Here is a 14048-nt window from a genome sequence, read left to right as displayed (position 1 = left end):
TCAGATCTGTAGCACAGGAGCAAACAACCACTGCGTGAGGATGTGACCCGCTGACACAGCAAGCCATGAACACTCACTGTTCACACCCTGACAGAATCCATTCTGCTTCATCATTCAGCTTTCAGCGGGTAAATAAGTGTTAGGCAGGCAGAGAGAGGAATGATGTAGGTTTCTGGTGAACTCTCACCCAAATCTGACCTCTGATTGGATTGGGGGGGTCTCTGGTGAGCTGTGTTTTCCTGCACACACATGAATAAATACTTTTACAGATAGAACATGTCGGTAAAAGCTGAGGCAGCTCACCCGTCTTTATGGGTTCTTGCTCATACCTGGTGCATTCACTGCTGGTTCTCCAGTGATTCTTGTGGACGCTTGTTAGAAGGTGCACCTACCCTGGCTCCCTGTAGGAGCCCGCATCCAGTTTAAGACTCTGGTGCTAGCCTACAGGGCAGTGAAAGGAACAGCTCCTTCCTATCTCCAGGCCACGGTCAAGCCCTACACCCCGGCCCGACCACTTCGCTCTGCTGCCTCGGGGCGACTGGTTGCCTCGTCGCTCAGAGGTCCCTGCGGCCGATCGACCCGGTCGCGGCTGTTCTCTGTCCTGGCCCCACAGTGGTGGAATGAACTCCCCACTGACGTCAGGACGGCAGAGTCGCTGCCCATCTTTCGGCGCAGGCTGAAAACTCACCTCTTCAAGAAGGCCTACCCTTCCGCTTAGCACTTACTTAGCATCTATTGTATTCATACTAGCTTATTGCACTTATTGTTTTTATATTAGTTTGTGGCACTTATTGCATTCGTTTGTTTCTGCACTGTACGTTGGCTCTGGTTTATGCTCTTAGATGCTTGTTTGAGGAAAGGAGATGCACTCATGACTTCTGGTTACTAGTTGTTCTCTCGAAAACCGATGTTGAATACACTTATTGTAAGTCGCTTTGGATAAAAGCGTCTGCTAAATGACTGTAATGTAATGTGCAGAAGTTGCATGATGAATGGATAAATGAAACTGGCTGGGTATTTAATTTGATGTAACCACGCAGTTTGTTCCTAACCCGTTAGACTTCAGTTATTTAGGAGAGCAAGCACCATACTGAAGCCTCGTGTATCTGTTTTGACTTTGATCACATTAGTGTGTAAACTGTAAAGTCTCACTTTGTCATTCGGTCTAATAAGCAGCTCAGCAATGTTAGTTTATTTTATTCTGTTTTGAGTCTCATCTACAAAAGATTCTCACAAGTTTGAAACTTTGTGCAGAGAGTCAAATCCAAACTCTTGGGAAATCAAATGTATTACCAAAGTGCTCTGCACACTGTCAGCACAGAGTGTGTTCAACCACATCGGGTTATTCTAGAAGCACAGGCTGCATCAACCAATCAACAAGGACGCATTTCAAACTCCAGCAACTATCACAGAATTTTATTTAAAAGTCCTTAAATAATATAAAGTATACTGCATATTTTAAGATCCATAGAATACAACACAAGTGAGTGCTTTTTATTTAGACAGTAAGTTCAAAAAGTGGAGGATTGTGGGGACAACAACCAGTGTGTGTGTGTGTGTGTGTGTGTGTGTGTGTGTGTGTGTGTGTGTGTATAGCAATGAAGAATGCACTCATGCAATCTTTCAATTTTCAAATGACAGTTGAAGTAATCTTTTTATTTGATCTCTTGGATGTGAAGTAAACACTGGCTCTTTTAGAAAATGACAGGTTGGTGTAACATGAAAATCTTTCAAAGCGTTGTTCATTATACAAACGATACATCTTTAGCATATTGATAAATGTGTGATTATGAGACACCACACAATACTACTGCACTGCCTTCAACTATTTACACATGAAAAGAAAGCATTACATTGAAATGTAAAGATGAAATACTTACTGGATAAGTCATTTTATATCTTTGTGTGTTTAATAATGTGTGTGTGTGTGTGTGTGTGTGTGTGTGTGTGTGTGTGTGTGTGTGAGCAGCAGACATTAGAACAGGGTGGTGTTTGGTTTTTAATGTGGCTAAGTGCTTTTTGTGGCTGTAAGGGAGAGAAAAGACGTGTGACAGAAAATAGAATAGTGGAGAATAGAAAGACACTTGACCAGGAAGAATAAAACCTTTGAGAATGCAGGCGTACACACACACACACAGACACACACACACACACACACACACACACAGACACACACACCCAGACAGACGGACAGACAGACGATCACTTACTGGCAGTCGGGATGAGATGCGATAAACTCTCCAGCTCACTTCATAGGCACAGAGTTTCACTGTTGTACACTCGTTCTCCTCCATGCACACACACACACACACACACACACACACACACACACAGTGAAAGCTTCAGTGGGTGGCCATTGGCCTCAGCAGTACCTCTGTATTCTATTCATTTCCTCAGGAGGGTACATGGGGTACTGTACATGCTACTGTATCCAGAGTCCAAGCCACATCTACAAGTTCACACAAAACACACGTCCTGATAAAGATGTTGCGCTGCAGTACCCAGCTCATACACACAGAACACTGATGCTGAAATATGACTTCATAGTTTTTGAGGATGAGTCTTTTTTTTGCTACTGAAACAGTAAGCAAGGAGCCCCTTTGTCCCATTGGTCCTCATGTTGAGACTGTGACATGATAGAAAGGTAGAGAGAGAGAGAGAGAGAGAGAGAGAGAAAGAGAGAGAGAGAGGATAGATATCACTATCTGATGTCACAAGCAAAGGTTGTGTGCAGATTGTCGAGGCCTTCGTTTTATGTCCAGTGAATGAGGTCACATTTTAAATCAAGTGTCTCTGCAGTTCATCCATGTGCAGCCACTGTGGCGTGCACACCTCACAGTTACTGTTATGAGTCCGTTTATTGTATTTCAGGGAAGGGAAGTCAATGAGGATGGGGAAACGAGCCGTAACCCACATCAGAGTCCAACAGCTGCCTGAATGGCATTGAATAAAAGCCTCCTCTTTGAATACGAGCCTACTCTTCAAACCCTTTTCTGTGCTGTAGTTAAATCATCCCTTCATAGTACAATCCCTGAACATAGGTGTGAAGGCCCCCAGGCCAGCACTTCATCTTCATCAGAACAGTCTGCTGGGTAAAATGTCTTTTACAGCTCCATCCATGCGGGAAGCATTCAGAAAGAGCGCTTCCATGACTTACAGAGGATCTTCTGGAAGGCTCTGCGGAAGTCTTGGTTAAAGATGGTGTAGATGACGGGGTTCAGAGAACTGTTACAGTAACCAATCCAGAAAAAGAATTTGAACAGCGTCTCTGGGATCTGGCACGGCTCCCGGCAGATCCCATACAGGCTGTAGGAGAAGAAGAACGGGAACCAGCACACGACGAAGACCCCCATGACGACGGCGAGGACGAAGGTGAAGCGCTTCTCTCGAGCGGCGGAGACCTTGTTCCTGTTGACGGTGCTCCGCCGTTTGCGGCGGGATGAGAACAGCTCCATGGACTTGGAGCTGGCACGCGACTTCCTGCTGGAGTATTTAGAGGCGGAGCTGCTCTTCCGGCTGCACTTCCGGCCTTTTCTGTCGTCACGTTGATGTTTGGAGGAAATGGAACTTTTCTTAGGTTTCTCGTCTGACGAGCTGCTGTCCTCGAAGTCGTCCTCGTGGTCTGTCGGTGGATGTTTGGGCTCGTTCGGTAGAGGGGACCGAACTGCCTGCTCCTGGCAGTGTCCATTCCCACGTTCCTGGTCTTTCATACTCCCGTCCCTGCTGGACTTCAGTGACCCTCCTCGGCCAGGTTTGGCTTGGTCCATCCCATTCTCCAGCGGCAAGTCCACCTCCCTCTTCTTCTCTGACATTGTTCTGGTCCTGGTCTTTGCCACTTGGTAGATGCGAATATAGACCAGGATCATGATGACACAGGGGACAAAGAATGAGCCGAGACTGGAGTAGAGGATGTACCAGGTCTCATCATTCAGGATACACTGAGGACTGTCCTCGTTGCTGCTCCTGTCCATTGATATCAGCGGTGGGAACGAGATGACGGCTGAGATCAACCACACCACCACAATCATCCCTTTAACTCTTTTAGGCGTTCTCTTCAAGTTATACTCGACCGCCTGTGTCACTGACCAGTACCTGTCCAAACTAATAGCACACAGGTGAACAATAGATGAGGTGCAGAATAAAACGTCCAGAGCCAGGTAGATGTCACACCAGATCTTTCCAAAGAACCAGTAGCCCATGAGTTCATTAGCCAGAGAAAAGGGCATGACCAGGGTGGCCACCAGTATGTCTGCACTGGCCAGGGAGACGAGGAAGAGATTCTGGGGTGGCTTCAGAGCTCTGCTGGTTAAAACTGCGATAACAACCAACACGTTCCCGACGATTGTAAACAGAATGAGAAAGCTGACAAGTCCTGCCAGACCCCAGATGGACAGCTGGCTGTACTTGCTCTGCGAGGTGAAATTAGAGGAGATATTTCCTGCAGCCATCCCGTCCTCCAGGCTGGAGCTATTCAAAAAATCCATTTTGAGTATTTCTTTAAGTCAATATATGGTTTTTATTTTTTAAATAAAATGTGTGGAAATAATCTATAGAAACATCCCATTAAGACCTCAGCGCATATTTCACTACTGCTGACGGCATGTTTTGTTCTCCTCACCTGCGATCCTCCACCTCCTGAATGCAAGTCTCTCCTCTGGACAAAAAACAAAAAGAGACAGAGAGACAGAGACGGAATATGCAGAGTCTTTAAGACCTTATTCAAAAAGCGTGCAGGATGCTCCGCAGCACAATTTCCGTAGTTGGAGCGCGGACTCCCTCCTCAACGCGTCCTCTCCCATCCCGACTGCGCCCGCATCTCCCCACCTCCGCGTCCCCGCTGCGTCCTGAGAGAGGTTTGTAACAACCACGTGTCTTTCTTTTTTTTTTTTTTACATTAGAAAAAAACTAGCAGGGACTTGCTCCGCCGCGGAGGAGAGAAGGAGGCGATGAGATGATAGCGAGATATTCTATTATTTAAGAGTTTTTACAGTTGATCAGTGATTCAGGAATATTTAATACGACCAGTGGGCTGCTGCTGCAGGAGCGCGTGTTTCATGTGGGTCCAGTTTATCTGCATTGACAGACAGCTGATCAGTGACTCTCCCTTCTTGCTGATCTGACTTTTGAAGGGCTGTTTCCTACGGAAAGCGTGCTTGCGTCCATTTTAATGGACGGAGTCAGGAGCTCTTAATAAGGGGAGGTCACGTGTCCGAACGCACAGGCTGACAGCCGCGGGGTCCTTCACCGAGCAGAACGCGCTCGTCTCTCCTGCTGTGCGCACACTGGAGGTCAGTATTGTGACAGCCAGCCCCGGTGAGACAACCCTCACACCGTAAATGTATGAACACCGTAAGATGTGCAATCTGCAGCCACCAGGTGAATATGTATTGTAACATGGGCCCGTATGAGCATAGAAACAATCCGTGTGACCTTGCAGTGGGAACTTTGATCATGTCCCTGGCCCATGTGTGTTTGTGTTCCGGTAATTATGCTGATAAGAAGATTACATGGTGCAGTTGTCAGGTTCTGCCGGAGCTCAGAAGCACTCCGTTTTTCGGGATGTTAAAGGCATTATAAATCATCTGGATTGAAAGCAGTGTGAATGCATACATGATGTATGATTAATACGTTAATGTTAGTCACATGGCTTTAACAGGCAATAAAGGGCTGAATCGTCCATCACTATGACATCCAGGTTATCGTGTCTGGATTCATGTGTTTTCATTTCCCATGAGGACAGAAGTGGATGCTTGTCACACAAAGTTGTTGGGCTCACATGTTCTTCCTCTCTGCTCCCTGCAGCCCCCTCTCATCATGGTCGTGCTGCCACATGGAGAACGGCTGTGTCTCCTTTGGCGACCAGCCTGGTATTTAGTTCCGACCAGTGCGTTTATTGACCAGTCTCCCAGCTAAGTACCTGTCATTAATCACAGAGCGGCTCAGCCATACTGAATTAAAGAGCAGCCACACCCGCAAGAAATGCTCAAGTCCCAATTGATCCTCATCAAGGCTATGAGGTGGGAGAAGGAGGGCTCAAGGGTTCGTGGTCCATGGGAGACACTGTCAGGATGGCGGAGAGTCTCTAACTTGTCCCCCCACCCATCCCCAAAACACCCTGCTCCTTCTCATGCTGCCTGTTTCAATTGAACTAAGGGTAGAGTGATGCTGTAGGTTAGTATGGATGCACTCTAAGCTGATTTTGAACAGACAGACAAGCCTTATTATGGTCATTAAGTCATGTCCCAGGGCAACAGCTCTGTCTATATAATTGGGGCACCAGTGAGCGATCTCAGCTATTACTGAGCCCTTTCCTTGTTCCCAGCATTGTGCTCTGCGTGCTCAGAGGGAATACGTTGGCTCTTTCTGCTAAAGAACAAGCCAGAAGCGTCAAGAAGACTGTTTTCATTACTTTTATCTTTTTAAATCGAGGCTTTGTGCGGTTGTTTTTTTGCTCCTTTAAACTCGTTACATATGGTCCTCCTTTCTGTGTCGTTTCATTGGTTGTTACTCTTGTTCAGTTACTTCAGTTGCACAACTTGGGCCCCTTGTTTGCTCCATATAATAGAGTGCTTGTTGGTTTGCTACACTGCAGCATTTTTGATGAATTCTTAAAATGGAGTACCAGAGATTTCTATTAAATCGGGGAAGAAAAGAAGCAACCTGAGCCAAATGAGATTCAGCTAATAGAGCTTCCAAAACATAATAACTGATGTGATTTAACATGATAAGCATTTTGTGGGCTGATGAAATCCAATACAGCGAGCACTCTGGTTATTACGCTTCATCCATCAGCTCCTCACAATAGCTTCAAGGCATAAAGCCACAGGTGTCCATCTCCTTCTTACGAACTTTACATGTTCATAATGTTCATAATGTGCATGAATGTACATCATGAGCACAGAATACAAAGTCAAGCACATACTAACAAATCCTATTCCCCAAAGAAATGAAAGCTGCTCCCAGTAACGACCCCCTCAGTGATGTGCAGTGCTTTCCATATGAAGGGGGGTACCAGCTGTTGACAGTGACAAATGGCATTGTTACCTCGGCAGACGACTACAGAGCCAGAAACAAATAGTTCAGGGGAGCAATATCTAGCTCAGGGGAGTTCTCTCTGCTGGCATCACCTCACACAGCAGGGCCTTCTTATCCAGCGTCTCTCACTGACAAATCACCGTGTCGGCAAAACAGTCAAATAAGATGGAGGACTTTTTTTGGGGACTGCTTTGAAATGCAGTTTTTCAATTTTTGTAATCTTAATCCAAAATCATCACAATGAAAAATAAAGTTGTTGCTGTCAATAATTCTATTCTTCTAAAATAATCTTGCATATCTCCAACTGATCCGAACCATTCTACTTATGTGTGTGAGTGTGGGCTCGTCAGAGCTACAAGAAGCCAGTGGGAGCTACATCTTAAGTCAGAGCTATATCTTACAGCATCGCCTTTTTCAACTGCATGCTGCCTCCAGAGACGTCCACAGTGACCTTGGCATCGTCGTCCCCGTGTAGCAGGCAGCAGGATGCATTCTAATAAAAAGAGATAAGAGATTTGTCAGCTTTTCTGGTTTAGTTTTGGAAAGAAAGACATGTGGGTTGCATTTCAATTGTGGCCTATGCCCTCAATATAACATTCAAATTATCATTAATTGATCTGCACAATGACATGCACATTCTGGGATGACAGTTTAATTATTTAGGGTACCAACCGTGTGAATGTTGAAGGTCTCTCAATAATTGATCAACCTCTGGTCGTGGAAATCTGTTTACAAGAGAACATGTTCACCCGAACTTTACCAATCATAATTTGATCTTTTGCTGAGATTTCTCTTTTACACAAAATAGTTATTTTCTTTACAAAGATATGTTTTTATTTCAGTCTTTCAAAAGATGTTTTTCTTCACATTTATTCCACACGTGTTGTTCTATCAATAGGAGTCAATACAGAACTCTTTGCTCTTTCATATGAATCTGCACACAGCTGCTAAAAGTGAAACTCATTTTGAGAATCTCTTTATGAATAGTTTGGTTTGCTTTTTAGTGCAACAATAATACAACAAAGACGTGTCAGTAACTCCATCTTTAATGAACAAATATGCTTAATAATAACTAGAACGGCCTCTATGATCCTATCAGCCTCATGGAATGCTTGTGTATCTGCTGCAGCACAACATACTGTTGCAGTGCAGAGACACAGGTCTTCAGATTACACAACTGTCCCAAGAAAGGTTGACTGTCCAATTATAACCGCTGCCTTGCTTGAGATGAGTGGCTGTGCACTGTCTGGCCTCGCAAAGTCATTACTGTCCATCTGAGTGACAGTTGGGCCGAACTGTCAGATCTGCAGGCAACTCGAGCCTGAGGCGCAGCAGGAACGTGTTAAAAACACCGATCCACTAGGTGTTGCACAATGATCTGCACACCAGATTCACTTGCCGTTTATGAAAAATGACCATCTGTGAAGCGTCCATCGAAGAGGTCACAGATTGGCCGAGAGAGGACCGACGGATCTATACGGGAGTCAAATGACAGGAGAGACGATGCATTGACGATGAGAAGTAGTTATTAGTTCTGGTTTGCCGATGGAATCAACACCCAAGAGATAAGTGCATGATACTATGCTGAAATGAATCTGGAGATGTTTGACTCGTGTGAGTCAATGCCCCTCAACTTTAGGCCAGAAGAAAAACTGTGACAAAGAATGAAATCAAGTCAAGACCTCCAGCTGTAAATCACCTTCAGACGTCCCCTCGTCCCCCCCACAGAGCTCAGCAGAGACAAACCTGTCCGCTGGTAAAGGAAACTGCTGAATGGGATTTTTATTGGATCCAATCAAACATGGAACCAGACTGTACATGCAATGCGCCATCTGCAGATAAACCCACCGAAGCCTTTTGCATTACAGCACCTCCTCCTCTTATGCCCTGGTCGATGGATAATTTAACAGCCTCTGACCATAAGGCATCTTTTTCAAGGGCTGTGAGTTTCTTCAAGATGGCTGACACTTCAGCATAATCCCCCTGCTGATGCCTCCGCTCTCTGAGAGCTCAGCCTACGAAGCTGAAACCCGTAACAGCCCGGTGAGGCAAGGGCAGCGTTTGGGAAGCAGAGTTGTGAAGCTAAGAGAGAGAAAGGGAGTAGAAGGGGAAATCAAACGGGGCCAGAGAGGGAGGAACAATGTGGAACAAATAAAGTTAGCTGAAGAGCAAGATGAGGCAGTCAAGACAAGTCTTAGGGAAAAGAACTTGGGTTGCCTAATCCCTCCATCAGATCTTAAAGGGTGGTGGTAACTTTTCATTAGCAGTTAATTAGCAGTAAAGATGAAAGGTAATATTTACTGAGTGGAAAATGGTATTCCACTTCCCATCTTACACTTCAAGTCCTCATAGGATTCATTGTAGCTGGTAGTTTCCTTCTTTTGTTCTTTGGATTTGGTCAAACACACACGCCTGCATGTGTACATGTACTGAACATGTAAGTATGTTTCCAATCGCCTGCTACATGGGGACCCAAGTTATTTCCTTGTGTTAAAAAGGCTTTTCATTTGTGATGATTCAAGGAAATCAAAACTCTTCGTCATTGTGCTTGTGAACAAAACACTGAATTCATCCAAGATTAACCCAGATTTATAAATTAACCCAGATAAATTAACCCAGATTGTATTTTTCATTATCTGAACAACGTATTCTTTAGCTTCCACCTGACATTTACAAATCGCACTAAATCATTTTAAACTCTGTGATTGGATGTACCCTGGGAGTCAGGTTTTTATGTATTCATGCTTAACTTTCACTTTTCAGAGAACTTAATATCATCTAATGCAGTTTTTCATCTCTTGTACTGATGATTCATCCGGGAGAGTTTCATGCCGATCCAAGACTTAGAAATGCACCAATGTTCATGGAAAAACAAGACTTTTACTTCTTGAGCAAGGGGCCGCCAAAATAGCTCCTCCCACTTTGCAGCTCAATGATAGCTTAGCAACACAACCCTCTGACCAACATCAACCCCAACACTTGGCTTCGATGCTGGTGGTTAGTTCATGTTGGCACCAGCATTGGAAGCTTGAAGCAGAGATGTGCCTTGTCGGGATTTGAAGCAGTAATGGAGGTGGCTGCCACAGCATGCAATGTGTGAGTCAATGACCTCAGAGTGGTAACCAATCACACCTGTTTTACTGTATTACTGCTGAAATAAAACTCCAATCAGAGGCAGCTGCACAATTCTATTTCAACAAACAACAACAAACAAGTCGTACTGCATAACACTATAGACTTACTTAATAACACTATAGACAGCAGCTCCATTGTTAAGCTTCAGTCATCAGTACACCTACATCTGACAATCACACACACTTCATGAAGCAGGTGAGGTGAAGCGGTTGGCAGGGTGTGGATGTCTCTCTTTGATGGGATGTTAGTTTCTCTCTAATAAGATGTCACAAACATTGTTAACTGTATGAAACCCTCTCTGACATTTACCTACATCTCTACTGGTCCCTTTGTGCCAACAATTGTCTTTGAGTTTTCTAACGAGCTGTTATTCAGAAACAGCTCTCCTCGGTCTCAGATATAATCGTGATGCATTGTGATGCAGGAGTGTGTTCTGACTTGTCATTGTCGGGTCTACGTGCAGCTCCTGGTTGTTTTTTCTTGGTCAGCCTGCGGTGCTTCTCCTCACGGTGCACCTCTCTGACAGGAGCGTCTCAGTGCTTCTTCATCTGAAACTCCGTCGTGTGGTGTTCCTCAAGGTTCTGTCCTCGGTCCGGTTATGTTTGCCTTGTCAGGACACATGCTGCTATCACTGCTGTGATATTCATTGACACATTACTTTTAGCCTCAAAATGAGCAAAACCATCTGTTAAAGCCTTTGTTGTATTTTGTTCTTCTGTTAAACGTAGGTGTGACTTTGGACCAGGCTCTGACTCGTAATGTGAAGCGTTTGATGTTTTACCTTGAAGGTATCAGTGACCGATACCCTCGTCCTGCCTCTGTACAGCATCCCTCGGGCTTTTACACGCGGTCCAAGATGCTGCTGCTAAGATGTTGATTATTCTCTTTTGTGACCACAGATAAAGCATTCTTGAATAATTCATTAGGCTTCATTTGTTGTAAAGACTGATGGAGCATTAACAAAGATTGCTGCTTCGTCCTCTGGTCGACTTTTTCAACTTTGACCTGCAAACAAATAACAGAAGCAATGAAGCGATTTCTATTCTAGGCGTGTGCCGTCACCCTGTTTTACATACATGTTACATTATGAAACTACAAGCTGCATCATTGCTTTCATGGAAGCTCTGCTCATTAACTCTTTATTACTTTCATCAGACAAGACACACATTCCCTCCTTTTTTCAGAGTGCAGCGCAAATGTGACTTAAGTTCTGTCTTACAGCCTCGTCCTCTTCAGACTTAAACGTTAATGAAGAAGAAGGCGGGGAAAGTGAAGGAAGTTCTTTCACTGAGGTCCACTCCAGCAGGTTATCATTCCCTGTGATGTCTTGAATATGTTTAAGTTTGATGAGGACTGTAGAAATGATTCTGGCACGCTGCGCTTTGTTGCTATATCTCTCATATCGTACAACATGCTCATTGCACGATGAAACCATCTTGTCCTTCCTTGTCTGTCCCTTTTTTTCTGGCCGCCCATGTTGGACGACTGTAACATCTTCCAAGCTGTGACAGTAAGGGACCATTTGTGTTTCAGTGTGTATGTGTTGGTGTGTATGTGTGTTTGATATGCATGTTTGTGCGCTGTTCTCCGCTAACCTTGCCTTTATCCCAGTCTCACAGGAAACATGGTTTATTCAGTAGAAGATCAAAGCAGTTGAATCTTCTTTAAGTTTGTAAAATGCTCCCTATCTGCCGACTGTCTGCTTCTAAGCCTTTTAAGTCTGCGCCGTGGACCGGCAGTGACAGGCAGCTGATCTGAATACAGGCTTTGCCTTCGTGGTGTCAGGGGGGTTCTTCAGCTGTAGCGTTGACATCTCAGCCTCTCCTTTGCCCGTCATGCCTCCTGCCTTTCACAGTGAATAATGAACGGTGTATGTATGTGTATGTACATGTGTGCCTGCGTTAAAATGTGCAGTTAAATGATACCACAGAGTGTTAAACAGCTTGAGTCAAAGCAAATTCCTGTTGGTTTCATCATTTTTGGGGGACTTTCTACTCCAATTACCCTCAACAGTATGTTTTTACATATTTGGACTTCTTTCTGTGTGTTTGTGTTTCTGTGTGTTTGTATGTTTGTGTTTCTGTGTTTCTGTGTGTTTGTATGTTTGTGTTTCTGTGTGTTTGTGTTTCTGTGTCTCTGTGTGTTTCTGTGTGTTTGTATGTTTGTGTTTCTGTGTGTTTGTATGTTTGTGTTTCTGTGTGTTTGTGTTTCTGTGTGTCTCTGTGTGTTTCTGTGTGTTTGTGTGTTTGTGTTTCTGTGTGTGTGTGTCTTTCTGTGTCTCTGTGTGTCTCTGTGTGTCCCTGTGTGTCCATGATTAGTTGGGCCTGACTGGATTCAGTTATGCTGAGCTCAATGTGATGACAGGAGAATTGGAAGGTTTAGATAAAACCGTATTACAAGTATTACAATGCTGCTGCACTGTGACACTTGTTTTTATGTTTGAAAGTGGGAACAATAGCAGACAATGTCATGAGACGTTTTCTCTCCCTTGCGTCCCCATCCCGCACCTCTTACCCTTCAGTTCTCTTTCTTCCTCTGCAGTGTTTTCATTCATTAAACAGTGTGATCTTGATTTGTCATCATGTGGAGTCATTTGAAACAATTCAGCAGCTAACGTTTGTACCTGTGAGTCATGACAAGCTGGAGATTTCAGTTGAACATTTTGAATGATTTCTGTTTGAACGTGAGAGACAAATGTGTGATTAACAATTTCAATCTCGCTGATGAATCTCACGGAGTTCTTGATTCAGTAAACAATCAGAAGCTTGCAGAGATTGGTCCTGTTGATACTTGTGACGGTGTTCTACTCTCCGACCTTAATGGATCAGAAGCCTCAGAATATTCCAAAGAAACAATTCTGGCCCCCGGCATGATAGACACTTCAGATACTGTGATCTCAATATTTTCTGCTCAATTAGAGAACATTTTCCTAAAGGGACCATCCGCCCGAGGCTATAATTATGCTTATTCAGCAGTCCCATTCTTACAATGGTCACTCACTTTTGTGAGAACATCATCCTGATAACTGATGCAGGATTAAAGGAAAGATAACCTCAAAGACTGTGAAACCTTCACGTCACAATGTTTTTGATACAAGGATCACTCTTCAGCTCTGGGGAGCATTTCAGCCTCTTATAGTTTGGTTTCGCGGAGTCTCACCTATCTGAGCGATCCCACCGGCAATCATAAGCAGCCAAAAGCTTTGTATAAAACAACTGTTCACAACCTGCAGCAGCAGACAGCAGACCGACACAGTTAGCCATCAGCTGGTGAAGAAAGGCTTACAGCGAGCAGCTAAAGAGACAGAGCTGTGAACTAAACACAACAAATAGGACGGTGAGTACAGGACTGTCATCCAGGTGGCCAAAGACATGACTCCCAATTAATGCTAACGTGTGTTAGTTTGTTTATGTTTGTGTTTCATTAGGAATCCTGCTGCTAAGCAATGAAAAGTGGGACACGCCAAAGCAGCATCCAAGGTTTAGAAGCCACACATTGGCCCGACCCAGCTGTGCTGCACAGATGTGTGATAAAGGTAAACACTACTTAACTACAACAATCCTTTCAAAGGGAAGCTGGAAAGACAATAATTAAAGAACTTCTTTAGCAGAAATCTTGAGAATAACCTGGAAAGGTTATGTTTCGACCATTTTGCCGACTGTTCCCTGCATCATCAATACTTTTAGAAGTGAGTCTTGACTCTAATACTCTGGCTCTGTTCACATGTAAATAGATCTGTGGGTGCACAGAACCATGTAAACGAGCAGACCCTATAAGCTTTCTTTGCAAACTGAACCAGAATGTGAAGACTCTTGTAACCCAGATGCGATCCCTCCACACACACACACACACACACACACACACACACACACACACAC

General features: G+C 44.4%; 1 protein-coding gene across 2 annotated transcripts; it reads right to left on the bottom strand.

Annotated features, from left to right (window-relative positions):
- Positions 1–1435: 1435 nt before the first annotated feature.
- adra2c (adrenoceptor alpha 2C) lies at positions 1436–4816 on the bottom strand. Of its 2 annotated transcripts, XM_031864704.1 has the most exons (2): positions 4619–4816; positions 1436–4467 (listed from the first exon to the last, which is right to left on the bottom strand). In XM_031864704.1, exon 2 carries the CDS (start codon positions 4446–4448, stop codon positions 3132–3134), a length of 1317 nt encoding a protein of 438 aa, XP_031720564.1. In that variant the 5' UTR covers positions 4449–4467; positions 4619–4816; the 3' UTR covers positions 1436–3131. The 2 variants fall into 2 exon arrangements, with proteins under 2 accessions (XP_031720564.1, XP_031720563.1); XM_031864703.1 differs by having other exon boundaries at positions 1436–4816.
- Positions 4817–14048: the final 9232 nt, after the last annotated feature.

Source organism: Anarrhichthys ocellatus, unplaced genomic scaffold, assembly GCF_004355925.1.
Source record: "Anarrhichthys ocellatus isolate YVR2014 unplaced genomic scaffold, GSC_Weel_1.0 scaffold31, whole genome shotgun sequence".
Taxonomy (NCBI): Eukaryota; Metazoa; Chordata; class Actinopteri; order Perciformes; family Anarhichadidae; genus Anarrhichthys; species Anarrhichthys ocellatus.
The sequence above is the reverse complement of the archived record's forward strand: the minus strand, read 5'-3'. Positions and strand labels throughout refer to the sequence as shown.

Bases quoted from the DNA above. Each gene is read 5' to 3' on its own strand.
- adra2c (XM_031864703.1), bottom strand. From the start codon at position 4,484: ATGGATTTTTTGAATAGCTCCAGCCTGGAGGACGGGATGGCTGCAGGA.